The sequence below is a fragment of the Gossypium raimondii genome, chromosome 9, assembly GCF_025698545.1.
Source record: "Gossypium raimondii isolate GPD5lz chromosome 9, ASM2569854v1, whole genome shotgun sequence".
NCBI lineage: Eukaryota > Viridiplantae > Streptophyta > Magnoliopsida > Malvales > Malvaceae > Gossypium > Gossypium raimondii.
The window spans coordinates 39,391,215-39,407,874 of record NC_068573.1 but is presented as its reverse complement, the minus strand read 5'-3'; the positions used below and the strand labels follow the sequence as shown (position 1 = coordinate 39,407,874).

At 29.7% G+C, this 16,660-nt stretch overlaps 1 protein-coding gene across 1 annotated transcript; it reads right to left on the bottom strand.

Moving 5' to 3' along the window:
* Nucleotides 1-15,311: 15,311 nt before the first annotated feature.
* LOC105797939 (uncharacterized) lies at nucleotides 15,312-16,163 on the bottom strand. Its single transcript, XM_012627806.2, has 2 exons — nucleotides 15,882-16,163; nucleotides 15,312-15,783 (listed from the first exon to the last, which is right to left on the bottom strand). The coding sequence occupies exons 1-2, from the start codon at nucleotides 16,000-16,002 to the stop codon at nucleotides 15,554-15,556; spliced, it is 351 nt and encodes a 116-aa protein (XP_012483260.1). The 5' UTR covers nucleotides 16,003-16,163; the 3' UTR covers nucleotides 15,312-15,553.
* Nucleotides 16,164-16,660: the final 497 nt, after the last annotated feature.

Genomic DNA, 16,660 nt, shown 5'->3' with positions numbered 1-16,660 from the left:
CTTATAACACAATCATATAGATATGTAACAATTTATCTTATATCATATACTAACCAAATCATACTCAATTTGCATGCACATATAATTCCATTCATATTCAATCATTTCAACCATTTCATTTCCATTTAGTTACCATTTTCTTGATCGAGGGAACCTTAGTAATCTAAAAAGTCGGATACACAGGACCATAGTGCTCACATAAGCTGACAATGATTAGAATTGCTCACACAAGCTGACATTTATGAATCGAGAATCTGCAACAAATGTTGGATCTCAAATAACCATGTAAACCCTTGATCGTTTTTATATTAGAGCTTAATGGCTTGCCATATGTATCCTAATCCTTTACAGAGTTCACACGGGTATTATTACTTTCATCATTTTGACCGGTTATCAGTGGCATGTAATAGGTGTACATATGTTTATATGTGTTGAGGATTAAAACGTATAAACTTACCCATTTTCATATGATTATATGTGTATGTATAAAAGCAAAGTTTATAATGTTGTTTTTTATACCAATAAATGTAACACCCCTAACCTTAATTTGTCATCGAAACAGGGGTACGGAGCATTACCGGAATTTATAAATCAAATAGACAGAAAATGTAAACATTTCATATCATATATCATTCATGTCAAGAACCAATCAAAATCACACATATTGTCCCTTATATGAGCCTTCGAGGCTCAAATTACGCATAAAAAACAAATTAGGACTAAATCAGAAACTCAAAATTTTTTTCAAAAACATTTAATATTTTCAACACTGCAGGGGTCACATGCATGTGTGGTCAAGCCGTGTGGCTCACACGGTCATGGGACACACCTGTGTTTCAGATCGTGTCCAAAATTATGGGTTTATTGGCTTGGATCACACGGCTGAACCACATGCTCGTGTACTAGGCCGTATGAGCATATTGACTTGTAATATTAAGGTGTAGGGGTCATACGGTCAAGCCACACACTCGTGTGCTAGGTCGTGTGAAAAAAATTTAAGCATACTGACTAATGCAAATTAAAGGATACAGGGGACACGCAGCCATGTCACCTGGTCGTGTGTCACACAGGGTTGAGACACACGCTCGTATGGACGAAAATAAGTCATTTTACAAGCCATATTTCTCACCCAATTTTATGTCAACCTACAATCAACTTTGTGCATATCTACAAACCATAATTAGACATCAAAAACAAGTCAAAATCAAGCTTTAAACATATAATATTGTCACTTACAATCAATATGCTTTTAGGCACCTCAGATATCAGATTATAATTGTAATATCCCGAAAATTACTACTGTAATACCCCGAAAATTACTACAGTAAGAAAATAGGTATCTTTAATATAGTAAAATAAGGAAATAAAGTGACAAAAGGAAATTTTGAGTTATGGCAACATTGAGAAGTATATTATGATATATTAATTCAAGAAAGGATTAAATCGCAAAAGTGAGAAAAGTTTTGTTGATTAAAAGTAAATACTTAAAATTTGAAGGGGTAAAGTGTAAATATGAAAAAGTTGAAGGACCAATGGTGCAAATATTTTAAGGGTATAATAATCTAGAAACCAAGGAAAATGGATGAATTAGGACCAAATTGAAAAGGTGAAGAATTTTGAGGGACTAAATTGTAATTTTACCAAATTAAGTGATAAATTAAGGATGGAATTTTTAAAGATTATGAAGGGCAAAATGTTCAGTTAGAAGAGAGAGAAATCTAGAAGGCAATGATGATGTTGGAGATATTTTAGATTAATTAATTAAATATTAGTTTATTAATATTTTAATTTGATTTTTAAATAATATTTTATTATTTTATTAATTTTATTTAGTATATATATAAGAAAAGGAAGATGAAGAATCACCATCCCACCATTTTTCCCCATGCACCAATGTGAGAAGAAGAGAGAAAGAAAGAAAGTTTTGCTTTCTTTATAAATTGGTCCTTCTACCAAAAATTTACCATTTTCACCTAGAAATCAAAAGAATTTCCATATCCATCAAGAGAGAAAGATAACAAGGAGACTATGGGGAGATAGAATATCAAGTTAGATTCAAGAAAGAGAAGTTGGAGGAGAGAGAAAATCAAGTTAAGGGTTGAAACTAATAGGACAAGGTAAGAACATCAAGATTTTAATATATTTTTAAGCTTGATATTATTGAAAAAGCATAAAAATGATGTTATAGTAGAGTTTTCTTATATAAGGTCTTATGTTCTTGATATATTAATGAAGGAAATAAGTGAAAGTGATGAGAAATATTATAGAGAAAGGGAATAAGGGAGTTATAAACTTAGTAATCAACATCTTGAACTAAAACAGTTTTGGATAGCAGTAGTAGGTTAACTTTGAAAATTACCATAAATTGTGTAGATCAAATTAGATGATGAAAAAATATGAAATTAAATCTTATTCAGTCTAGTTTCTCATAGAATAAACTGTGTAAGTAATGCAATTGTAAATCATGAGATATAATAAATTTTGTGAGACAATGTCAGAATGAATTTGGGTTCCCTATTTTGATTTTGTAAAATCATCAAAAATTTTAGAAAAATAATTAGGAGCTTAAATTTATATTTTTAAATCCTTAATGAGTTTATTTTCAATAGAAACAAACAGTAACATCATTTGAATCCCGTATGAGGATATAATTTATTTTTAGTGAAGAAGGGTCGAAACTGTCAGACTGCAGAACATGGATGACTTTAAAGAATAAACTGCACTTATTGGCTAAACCATAAATTCTGAAAATTTTATGGTAAGAAGATATGTGAGTCTAGTTTCATATAAATTTAGAGGATCTTAATTCAGAGTTCCGTAGCTCAAGATATAAATAATTTAGTGAATATGCCTCAAGTGGACAGCTTTGAATGAACATATAAATAAATTGTGAAATTATAGATAATGTTATATATAAGCATGTTATATATATTAAGGATGTGGAAATGGAGAGGAGTGGGAGAAAAATATATGATTATTCAACTAGCATGAGTTGTCATTAAAATGATTAATTTGCATGTTTTAGGTTCAAGTGACTAAATTGAATAAAAATAACATTTTAAGGGTAAATTTGTAAAAATGTCAAAAAGTGACCAAATTGCATGAAATGATTTGTTTTATTATTTAAATTAATAAATTGAATAAAATATTAATTTAGATCAATATTGGGTGGAAATTTGAGGAAAATAGAAATTTACCAAAATGTCCCTGAATTTTGGTATTTTTGCAATTTAGCCTGGTAAGTTCGTATGAACTATATTTTGTATAATTTTAATTAAAGTGAATGTTATTTGGTGATGAATATTATATAAATATGTGTTTTAATATTGGAATTGAATTATTATTGGTAATATGTATAATTATTAGATGCATTGAAATGATTATCGGAAGCTCGATTGGGTTGGAAGCTTATCGGAGATATATCACACTATCCATTGGTTCTATTGGTAATTTTGGATGATTTGATTCTGGTTATAATGGCATGTATAAGTTAAATTGGCCAACGTTAGCTCATTAATGTTTTGATTTTGATTGGTTATAAATATGAATGCTTGATGAAATGAAATGTTTGTAAATTAATTTGTAAACTCCGGTAATGCTCTATAACCCTATTCTGGAGATGGATACGGGTTAGGGGTGTTACAATAACATGTATATTCATATTTTCAATATATTCATATGTATAACTAACTTATATGCATATTACCTAAAGTTTACCAAGCTAATTTGCATTATTTCTAACTAAGTCACTTACCTACCAAAACTTACCATGTGATGCCAAAATGTAATTCAAATACTAATATATTTAGTTATATATATACCTTAAATATCATGGTACCGATTCATGATCAATTCATTGCATCCCAAAACACATGTATGTAAATGCACTTTTATCTAATATTTTACCTTTCACCATACAACCATAAACCAAACCACACATCAAACATTTAAGACAAATATGGACCAAACCAATATGTGCCAAAACACAAGCCAAATAAGTGGCTAATATTAACAAAACTCATATAGGCCAACATTAACTAGAATACCTATACATGCCATTATAACCAAATCAAAACATTTAAAAGTACTGATAGATAGTGTGATATAACTCCGACAAAATACCAACCCGATCGAGCTTTCGATAATCTGAAAAGTAAAGGAAAACAACTACGTAAGCAACAAATGCTTAGTAAGCTCATATAAACTTTAATCATATTAATTCATTTCAAATATGAAATCTATACGTATCAACTGAAAAGTACTGGAAAACAACTACGTAAGCAACAAATGCTTAGTAAGCTCATATAAACTTTAATCATATTAATTCATTTCAAATATGAAATCTATACGTATCAAGAATAACCCAATATTGATACCACGATACTCATGAAGTTACATTCATCAATTCACAAGGTAAATAAATCCATAGTATCACATATACATATTATCCCAAGCATAGTAGGATTTTATATAACTTTAACTCTTCCAAATTTCTTTAATTTCATTTGCATTTCTTTACTTTCCACACTTATTCGATATGCATGACACACAAGTCATAAACATATCATTCAACCATGGCCACAAGCTAGTGCATTTAACCAAATCCTTTTTCGAATTGATCACATGGTAAGTCATTTCATAAGAAATTGCATAATTTAAACCGTACCACTCTTTCATGAGCACTAGCATATTTTCACTTAAATACTTATCATTTCAATGCATCGTATAAATAAACATATTACCATTCAACCAATAGCTTGGCACTTGCCTAAGCATCAAACTACAACACTGGTTAGCATACTTGCACATATTACATATAAATTTAACATTGATAAACTTATTTTCTCGACATGTCACACTTGAGTTTATTACTCGTCACAACATAATTTCCTTGTATCAACATATCAAAGATAATCACATATTTACATGACATGATACATATCATTCTCTTGCCGTTTCTTCATAAACATATATCATTCATTTCATTGTATCAATATTTCATGTACCATCATTTTCATGAATTTCGTGCATATTTATTCCGGTAATAGTTCATAATCATGAATATACATAATTCTTAGGCATGTTTCATATACATGTATTTTCCATGTAATGTTTCAATATATCAAGTAAATATCATTTCCATGTATTTCAGGTATATACTGGTAATAGTTCATTTCAAACTCATGTTATCTTATATAAGAACTTTGGCCGTTGAATTTATTAGAAATATTGATGAATACACAGGTAGTACACTTGAAGTGTACAAACTATAAATCGTCAGTTCATATTCGGGAGTGCTCCTTAGAGCACATAATCGGGAAGCCCTCTCTCGAGCTATATAACAGAAGCTCCGGAGAGCCATTAACGGGAAGCTTATCCGGGCTGTATAACAGGAAGCTCATAAGAGCCATAATAAGGAAGCTCATGCGAGCCAATAACGGGTAGCTCTGAAGAGCCATTAACATGAAGCTCCAGATAGCCATAAATCGGGAAGTTAAAGCGAGCCATATCGGGAAGCTCATGAATAGCCATATATCAGGACGCTCATAAAGAGCTGCGGTATGTCCGCAATATATGCAGGATCAATACCGATCATATAACAGGACGCTCACAAAGAGCTGTGGTATGTCCGCAATAGAGGTGTCCATGGGCCAGGCAGCCCGGCCCTGCCGGATGGCCCGCCCGAAATATGGGTTTGGGCAAAAAAATAAGGCCTGTTTAGAAAACGGGCCGGGCCTCGGGCACCACTTTTTTGGCCCATGCCAGGCCCGGCCCAGCCCGAATTTAATAAAAATTAAATTTTTTTATTTTTTAATTTTAAAATATTTTTAAAATACTTTTTTTTATTTTTTTATTTTTAAGATTATTTTTTGGTGTTTATTAAAAAATGGGTCGGGCCGGGACGAGCTCGGGCTTAGGATTTTATTCTCGGGCTGGGCCTAGACAAAATTCCAGGCCCATATTTTGGGCCAGGCCCAGGCCAAGGAGGCAGGCTGAAATTTTTTCTGGGCCCGACCCGACCCATGGACACCTCTAGTCCGCAACACATGCAGGATCAATACCGACCAGGATGTAACGGAAAGCTCGAGAGGGCTTATAACAGGACACTCTTTCGGGATATGGTGTGTCCGCAACATGTATAGGACCACAACCAATACGGGAAATCCTGTATCCATCGAATTTCATTATTCAAACGGGACTTATTATTTATCGGGCATAATCGAACATGTGATTTGTTTCATACATAAGGCATTTATACATTTCACATATACAACATTCAATTAAAACATATAAATATACACAATTTAGTTACATGAACTTACCTGGCTAAATTGCAGAAATACCAAGATTTAGGGGTATATTGGTAATTTTCTATATTTCTCGATTTTCCACCTGATCTTGATCTAAATTAATAATTTCATTCAATCTATTAATTTAGACAATAAAAAAATTCATTTCCTGCAATTTGGTTTTTTGACATTTTTACAAAATTACCCCTAAAGTTTTACTTTTATTCAATTTAGTCCCTGGGCCTAAAACATGCAAATTAGCCATTTTTAATGTAAACCCATGCTAGCTGAATATTCATATATATTTTCCTCCTCCTGGCCATTCCACATCCTTAATGTATATAACATGCTTATATGTAACATTATCTATAATTTCCTACAATTTGGTTTTTTGACATTTTTACAAAATTACCCCTAAAGTTTTACTTTTATTCAATTTAGTCCCTGAGCCTAAAACATGCAAATTAGCCATTTTAATGTAAACCCATGCTAGTTGAATATTCATATATATTTTCCTCCTCCTGTCCATTCCACATCCTTAATGTATATAACATGCTTATATGTAACATTATCTATAATTCCACTATTACTTATATGTTCATATCAAAGTTGTCTACTTGAGTCATAGTCACTAAATTATTTATATCTTGAGCTAAAAATTCTAAATTAAGATCCGCTTGATATTTTTTAAACTATACTCAAATATATTTCTACCATAAAATTTCAAAATTTATAATTTAGCCAATAAGTATAGTAAAATCTTCAAATTTATCCATGTTCCGCTAAATTATCTCTTAGTACGAGGTTTGGATGATGTCTCCGTTTATTTATCTTGAAAATAGACTCATTAAGAATTTAAAAATATAAATTTAAACCCATAATTATTTTTTTACAATTTTTTATGATTTTCCAAAGTCAGAACAGGGGAACCCGAAATCAATTTGACCTTGTCTCACAAAAATTCATATATCTCATAATATGAAACTCTTTTGCTTACACCGTTTATTATATGTAAAACTAGACTCAATAAGATTTAATTTAATACTTTAATTAACCTCTAATTCAATTTCTATAATTTTTGGTGAATTTTCAAATTCAGGCTACTGCTACTGTCCAAAAACTGTTTTAGTGCAAAATGTTGATAACCAAGTTTATAACACCCTCCTTTCCTTTCTCTACAATATTTCCATCACTTCCTCTTATTTCCCTTCACTAACATATCAAGAACATAGAACCTTATATAAGAAAACTCTACTTTAACATCATTTTCATGCTTTTTCAATAATATCAAACTTAAAAACATATTAAAATCTTAATGTTCTTACCTTGTTCTATTGATTTCAATATTTAACTTGATTTTCTCTCTCCTTCAGCTTCTATTTCTTGAATCTAACTTGATGTTCTAGCTCCCCACAGTCTCCTTATTATTTTACTCTCTTGGTAGCTATGGAAATTCTTTTAATTTCTAAGTGAAAATGGTGAATTTTTTGTAAAAGCACCAAATTGTAAAGAAAAATTTTTTCTTTCTTCTCTTCTCTTCTCACGTGGGTGCATGGAAAGATGAAGATAATTCTTCATCTTTCTTTCCTTAAATACTAAATAAAATAATAATAAAATATATATTTAAAATATTAATAAAATAATATTTATCTAATTAAATAATTATAAAATATCATCAAAATATATCTAATATCATCATTGCATTCTAGAGTTCTCTCTCTTTCTAATTGACCATTTTGACCTTTATGATCTTTTAAAATTCCATCCTTGAGTTACCACTTAATTTGGTAAAATTGTGATTTTAGTCCCTCATAATTCTTCACCTATTCAATTTGATCCTAATTCATCCATTTTTCTTTGTTTCTAGATCATTCCACCCTTAAAATATTTGAACTATTGGCCCTTCAAAATTTTCATATTTACGCTTTAACCCATAAAATTTTAAGTATTTACTCTTGGGCCACAAAACTTTTCTTACTTTTGCAATTTAATCATTTCTTGAATTGATATATCATAATATACTTTCCAATATTGACATAACTCAAAATTTTCCTTTTTGTCACTTTATTTTCTTACTTTAATATATCAATGATAATATCTTACTTTCTTACTGTAGTAATTTTTGGGGTATTATAGTTGTGTAACACCCATTACCCGTATCCGTAGCCGAAACAGGGTTACGAAGCATTACTAGAATATACTGATCAAGTAAACAGATATTTTATTTTATATAGTATTCATGTCAGAAATCAAACATAAAGTCCCTTATATGAACCCTTCAGGTCCAAAACATGCATTAGAAACGAGTCGGGACTAAACCGTGTACTTAGAGAATTTTTCAAAAAATATCAATATTTTGCTTAGGTTAGGGGACACGCGCCTATGTGGTCAGGCCCAAGGGACATGCCCGTGTCCTAGGCTGTGTAACTCTTTGACTTGGGTCACACGGCCAAGACACACGCCCGTGTGTAAATACTTGGGCATTCTGTTTTGAAATTTTAAAGATGCAGGGGAAATACGGCTAGGTCAGACGCCCATGTGCTAGGCCGTGTGTCACACACGTCTGAGACACACACTCGTGTCTTTGCCCGTGTAGACGAAAATAGGCTATTTTCCAAGCCATATTTCTAACCCTATTTTGTCATCCTCCTACACCAACACTTTAACACATTCACAAGCTATTATAGGTCATTTAACCTAACTCAAAATCAAGTCCTATACATGATATAATACCTCATATAATCAAGTATACACACTTACTTAAATTACCAAGTTAACATATATGCATATCTTATCGAATATGCTAACTTAATTCAATCATCAATATGCCAATATAATTTCTATCAATCAACCATTCCAAAACATACCAACATATCCATCACAAGCCATTCCAATGGCTAGTTACAATTAAAACATTTATATGCCAATATTGGCTAATTAACCTATACATGCCATTATAACCATAATTGATTTACCATATATATATCGAAATGGGCTGATGGATAGTGTGAATGATCTCCGCCAAGCTTCCAATCCAACGAGCTTCCGAATTACTATAGAACAGGGGAAAATAAAATAGAGTAAGCATGGAATGCTTAGTAAGTTCGTATAACATGGTAATTAACTTACCACTCATTTAAATTCAATATAAACATATAAGGCACACTCAATCAACTTGATTAGGAGCCCTAACACATATCCTCATCACCCTTGTTAGTCACATATTTCATATAAATATCAAGAAACATGTATGGGCTCAACAATAATTAGATTTCCATGTACATATACTTTCCACATCATGTATTCATATAACATATACAAATCATATCATTGTATTTCAAGTACATTTTCATAATAATTTGTCTCGAGTTCATATTATTTCATGTCGAAACTTTGCCCATTAAATCATTTGAAATGTCAGTGTCACACGGGTAATACACTCAAGGTGTACAAATCTATAATCATAGATGAACATATTCATCAAACAAATTCCATGTTCATATATTATCATCTCGTATTTCTATATATCATATATAATCATTTTCATGTATTTCAAGCAGATACTTGTATTAATTCATTTCATGTTCATATTTTCTCATGTTAGGATTTTGCTCGTTGAATCATTGAAAACATTGAAAACATCGATGGATACACAGGTAGTACACTCGAAGTGTACAAATCAGAAATCCGTCAATTCATATTCAGGAGTGCTCTTTAAAGCACATAATCGGGAAATCCTCTCTCAAGCCATATAACAGGAAACTCATAAAGAGCATATCGAGAAGCTCACAAAGAGCCTATCAGGAAGCTTAAATGGGCTATATAACGAGAAACTCATAAGAGCTGTAACAGCCCGATTTTGATCCTAATCGGAACGGTGGTTTCGGGACCACGAATCTGAGTTAGAAAAATATTTTAAAATTATTTTCTGTGTTTATTATGTATGAATTTACTTGTGTGAAAATTTTGTGCTTTAATTTTGTCGTTTGAGTGTCCGATTAAATAAAAGGATTAAATCGCGTAAAATAAAAATTTAGTGGTTATTTCTAAAAGGGCCGAATAGTGGTTGTTCTTTAAATATGGGGGTTTTATGTTGCAATTTGACCATTGAAAAGATAGTGGACAACATTGTGTTTATAATATATAGTTTTTATATTATTTATAAAGGTTATAATAATAATTTATATATTATAATGTTATTCTAATAAAAACAAAACATAAGAAAGTGGCTATTTTCATTATATTTGTGCTGAATGAAAAGAGAAAGAAAATAAGAAAACCAAGCTAGGTATTCGGCCCTTGTTCAAGCAAATTAAGGTATGTTTCGGTTTTAGTTTTTGATGATTTTTATGTTTTTGAGATCGTTGCTTCGAATACTACCCGACCCATGCTGCAATTTTTGATTTTGATGAATATTTTGAGTTATGCCATTGATGAATAATTGTGTTTTGTGATGTTTGATGATGAATTATTGAAGATATGTTTTGGGTTAGTATGTTTTGTATTGGAAATTTTGATGAATTTGAGTAATTAGGGCTAAATTGCAAAAATAATAAATTGAGGGACTAAAATGTAAAATAAATGAATTTTGTGAGCTTGTATGGGCATAATGAATATTTGGCCAAAGCTTGGTATGTGTAAATTTTGTATGTTTTGTGTTTTATGCAAATTGGACTAAATTGTAAAAAGTATAAAATGTTAGGGGTAAAATAGTAATTTTCTCATTGATGTGTTTTTGGATTAAATTGAATGAAATTGTGTTTAAATGAGCTTAATTTGAAATTGTATAGATCAAGAACAAAGGAAATCAGACTTGGATCGGGGGAAAAAATAGTAATTGAATAGTTGTTTTATATACCCGTCGATATCCGAGGTAAGTCTATAAGCATCTATATATATTGTTTATTTTAATTAAATATGAATTTTATATGCTGAAAGGAAATATGTGAAATTATACATGTGTTAATCAAATGAAAATAAGCTTGGAAGCTATGTTTATGAATTCGTTTCGACAGAGTTACGACGTCCGAAAGGCCCGTACGAACCTTAGGAATAGCTAGGATACATATGTCATGACATAGGATTTCCGATATGTGTTCTCGTGTAAGACCACGTCTGGGACGATGGCATCGATATATATGATTACGTGTAAGACCATGTCTAGGACATTGGCATCGTATTTGATTCGTGTAAGACCCTGTCTGGGACAGTGGCATCGATATGAGATTGCATGTAAGACCACGTCTGGGACGTTGGCATTGTTCGATATATGTGATTATTCGAGTATCCTATTAAATTCCGAATGGTTCAGCGAGCAATGATAAGTTGTGATTAAAGGTGTAAAACGAGCTAAAACGATCAGGTATGAGTTACTTGACTACCTATTTAAAAATACGGTAAGTTGGCCAGTTGGTATGTGATATAAATTATATAAGTTACTAATGTGAACATATGTACATTGGTGAAGTATATTCGGCCATGTGTTATGTATATGCATATGATGTTATATTTTGGTTCAAAATTATATGTATATGTGTGTAAATATATATTTGGATATATAATGATATTATGTCTTTGAATTGAATGACACTTTGAATATATATACATGTACATTCGGTTAAGATAAGATTTATTTAAGAAAACACATGTTTTATATGAAACGTTAAGCTCGAGGTTAAATGCGATTATGCTAGTATAATTTAATTTGGTTAAAATGAGTTGATAATGTAGTTTATATTCGGTCAAAATAGATATTTAATAATAAGGTTAAAATGAGAGTTGCACATGTGAATGACATTATATATATATTCGCCAAATGTTAAACTTATGTGTATTCGGTTAAATATGGATTTGATGTATAGTATGTGTTTGATAAATGTATTTTTCGATTATGGAAATGGATATGAATATTGAAAACATTATTTGATTTTGTTGTAACTAATTAAATGTTGTTAAGTTATTTAATTGCTCATGACTTACTAAGCTGTAATAGCTTACTATGTGTGTTTTTTTTCCTATACTTTTTTTTAGAGTTCCAAAGACTTGCTCGGGTTGGAAGTCGTTGGAGTTGTCATCACACTATTCGATTATCGCTTTGGTAAATTAAGGCTTTGAGTTTTTGTTTATGTGGCATGTATAGGCTAGTTTTAATTTAGTTGTTGTATATATATTTAGCCATGCGAAAATGGCTTGATCTAATGCAAATGATCCGAGGTTTAAGTAATTTTGGTCATAGTAAAGGTGTGGGGTATGCTTAGTATATGAATTTGGTAAGACGTAATGATATATATATGGTTTATAATTATTTTATTTTGGTAAGCATGATATGGGTGATGGATGTGTTATGGTTGTGGTTGTGGTTTATTAATGATGCTAATGATAGTGATTTTCGGTATTGTATTAGCTTAATTTGTAAGTATGAATTATGGTCTAATTTGTGTGATGAAATGGTATTGAGATTTGGCTTGATTAAATAGGTAAAATACGATATATATTGAAGATGAAATAATGGTTATTTCGATTTATGTGATGTAAATAACTCGATTAACTCGAATAACTCGATTCGTTTAACTCGAAATTCGAATTTTTTTTCGATTTTTTCGAGTCGAATCGAATTTTGCTCACCCCTAATTAGACCACATAATATGAAATAAATAATGTAGAAATATTTATGTATTAAACCACTCAATTGCATATTTTGTAAATAAGTAAAGATAATGACACTAATTTTTTTTTGAGTTATTTAATAGAAAGTCTTTCTAAATTATATCCAATTTACTGCACGAAATCTCATAAAATTGCATAAAACTATCAAAAGATGCCATAAATAACTAAACAAATATTTGTTTTTGGTAACAATATCCATAACATTGGTGGCTCATATCTTTTTCATATTTCTTTTTGGGTGCCTTTTCATGTGAATTATATATTGCCTTTTGCGATCAAGAGGTGGACATTTAATGTCTTTTTCTTTAATTTTCATATTGAAATAAATTTAAATAATTAATTAGTAATTAATGTCAATAACATAAAATTAAATTTTAGAATCCTAATTCACCACTTGTTGGATTAGGAAGAATCTTTAAGATTTTTGTTATTTTTCTTCTTTAAAAATTATAGATTCTGAACTCATGTGATGGTCTGATGATCGAGGTATTCACTATTTTAAGTGTGACCTGAGTTCGAGTTGCTTTAAATGTATTTATTATTCGAATTTTATCTCATTTTTATACTTCAAAAAAAAGAAAACCTACAGATTCCATCATGGCTAAGGCATAAAACTGTAAATAATAATAAATTAATAAATTAATTACTCTCATCTTTCACGTTATATTAATTGTAATTAAGTTTGTGTTTTGTTTCTCTTTTATTTTTTATTTTATGTTTCTTTCATGAAAATTAATTGGGTCAATCAAAATAACTGACATGTAATAGAAAATAAGTTTTAAAAAAATGATTTACCCTTTAAATATTACAATTTTATTTTTTAAAAATAATTTAATTACTCTCACCTTTCATGTTAAATGTATCTTATGAAGAAAACTCAAGTCATTTTTCAAAAAATGCTCGTTTATGAATAATTTTATTTTTTAAATAAAATTAACTTGAATCAAATATAGTTTTATTTTTAAAATATTTAAATATTAATATAAAATATTATAATTTTTAATATTATTAAAATAAATATTTAATAATATAATTAATTGTTTTTAATAAATTATTTAAATATTACAATTTTATTTTAATAATAAATTTTAACAGTAATGATTTTAAATTTTAAATAATATTTTAAATATATTATTTAATAATATTTATATTAATATTTTAATAATAAATATATATTACAATTTATAAATATTCAGTACTAAATGTTTTACTGTATAAAATATGAATATTTTAATTATATAAATATGAGTATTTGTTTAGATCATGCTTAACTTCATTTATCTTTTCCAACTCTAATGTCCCACTATCCACTCTCATATATGTAATTTAAATTAAATTTTAATTAGGCATTGTTTATTATTAAGTTAATTTATGATATTAGTTATTATAAAATAAATTCCGGTTATCAAAAGGAAATGCTATTACAATATTTGGTAACAAATATATTTATATTGTATTTGTGTCACTAAGAACAACTTTTAGAAAATGATTTTAGAAAATTTTGCCAAACAACAAAAAATGTTTTACAGAATCATCCAAACACTAGAAAATATCAATTTTTTTAGAAAATCAATCTATTTTTGGAAGTTATTTTCAGTGAAACAAATACAACCTTATACTAACTAGTATGAACCTATGCTTTCATTGAGTTAATTATTTGTCTATGCCAAATTATAGATTAAAATGTCTTTTAAGTTCCTATACACTTCATACATTTGAAACTTAATCTCCTATTTTTATTTTCAGAATTTAGCCCTATACTTTTCAATTTAAAATTTAAGTCTAACTGTTACCATAGTTAAATTTTTTCGGCTAAATTAACTGATTTGTCATTTTTTAAAACTTACCGGTAATGATGTAAAAAGTTAGTGTTAAAAATATTAATGTGATTTAAAAAAAAGACACCCATTTGAAGTCGTATTGATAAAATAATTTTTTAGAATAGTGTTCTTAAAATTATGAATGCATTGTAATTGAAATAGTTAATAATATTGAGTAACTAATTTAACTATAGGACAAACCCAAAAATGTGTAGGTGTCTAATGCCATTAAAGTATTTGGTCCAACTAAAAACAAATTTAGATGTAATTAATTTAGTTTGTATGGTTGTGATGAGAAGAGTTTCCATTGTAGCAGTCACCTTAAAATAATATCAAACCTAAATTAGATGTATATTTGTTCGTCAACGAAAAAAATAGTAGGTAATTCTTCCTTACGTCAAGAAGACTTAAAGCAGCAAATGTTTACTTGTGGATGTATACCTTAAAAGTAAATGGAAAACTTCAATTAAATGCCTACAGAAAGAAGCAGTTCTGTTATTGGCAAAAAGCAGTTTTAGTCAAAGAAACAAGAGAGTTAGAGTTTCAATCATTGTCCATTTCCAGAGGGTGCCCTTTTTTCTTAGAGATGAAAAAAATTGAATAATTCAAAGATAATTTAAGCATGAAAACTGAACAAACCAAAGAAAAAAGAAAAAGAGAATGTTTAGATGGAAAGAGAACTTCCCCTGCTGCTAAAATCAAAACTTCATCTCCTACTTGACTCAACAATAAAGAAGAAGTTGTACTAACTCCTGATTTGATCTCCTAAAGGAAGTTTCAAACATGACGTGTTTTATATTGAAGAATTCCTTTGTACAAAACCTGCCGGTTGAGGGGCATGGAATTTGACATTTCCAGGAGCTGCTGAGCCTGAGCCTGAGCCTGATGATCATCTTCACCAGCTGCTTTATTTCCCTGCAGCTTTGGTTCTTTGTTATTGGATGATGGCTCCCTCATCACATCGTCTGCAAACCCAACCCTTTTCTTTTGTTCATATTTTCCGCTTCCTGAAACAAACACACACACATGTACAAAAGAAAACGAGACCCAGAATGCAACGCACTGTAAAAAAAGATAAAAGTGGTGTAAATGTAGAAATGTTTACCACACAATTCAAATTCAACCTTCCTCATGAAATCTGAGAGGAGACGTTTATGGAGTTGGTGTGCAATGAAAACTACACTTCCTGAAACTGCAAGCACTGCCACCAACCCTGCTGCTTCCATTTCTGCAACCCTATAACGTTGTTTTGGAGTTTTTATAGAATTGGAGTTGAGAAGAGACAACTTGTTTTGGACGCAAAAGACATTAAAAATAACGATGAAGAATGACTTGTTTGCTTATTATATTATTTTCCTTTCAAGGAAAACCGTTGAAATTCCATTCATTTCTCCATATTTATTTTGAATTATATAAATTCTAAAAAGACATGCCAAAACAACGAGTTTACAGCAGAATATTTAAGGTAACCAACTTCACATTTCATATTTTGGTTTTTCCCCAAATTCCATACACGTTTACAAACTAAAAGGCGATGATTTTTATTTTAGTTACGTTACGACCTTTTTGGCTTTATTTCTTTTTCCACACATTTTTACCTACGTCCAAACCCATTTTATAATTTAATAAGATTTATAAATTTCAATAAACAATTTTTTTATTGCTTCACGTGTATATGACCTTTCATAAAAGACATGTATATAACATAATTTATTTTCTTTTAAGTCGCCCAAACATTAATGGTGTAATGAGTTTTTACCTTTTAACTTTATAATCGTTTCTGTTAATCCTTAAATTTAAATTATTAGTCAAATCACCTCAAATGGATAGGTTGGCAATTAATTAATTTTTAAAATTTAAAATTAATTAATTACGATGTAACAT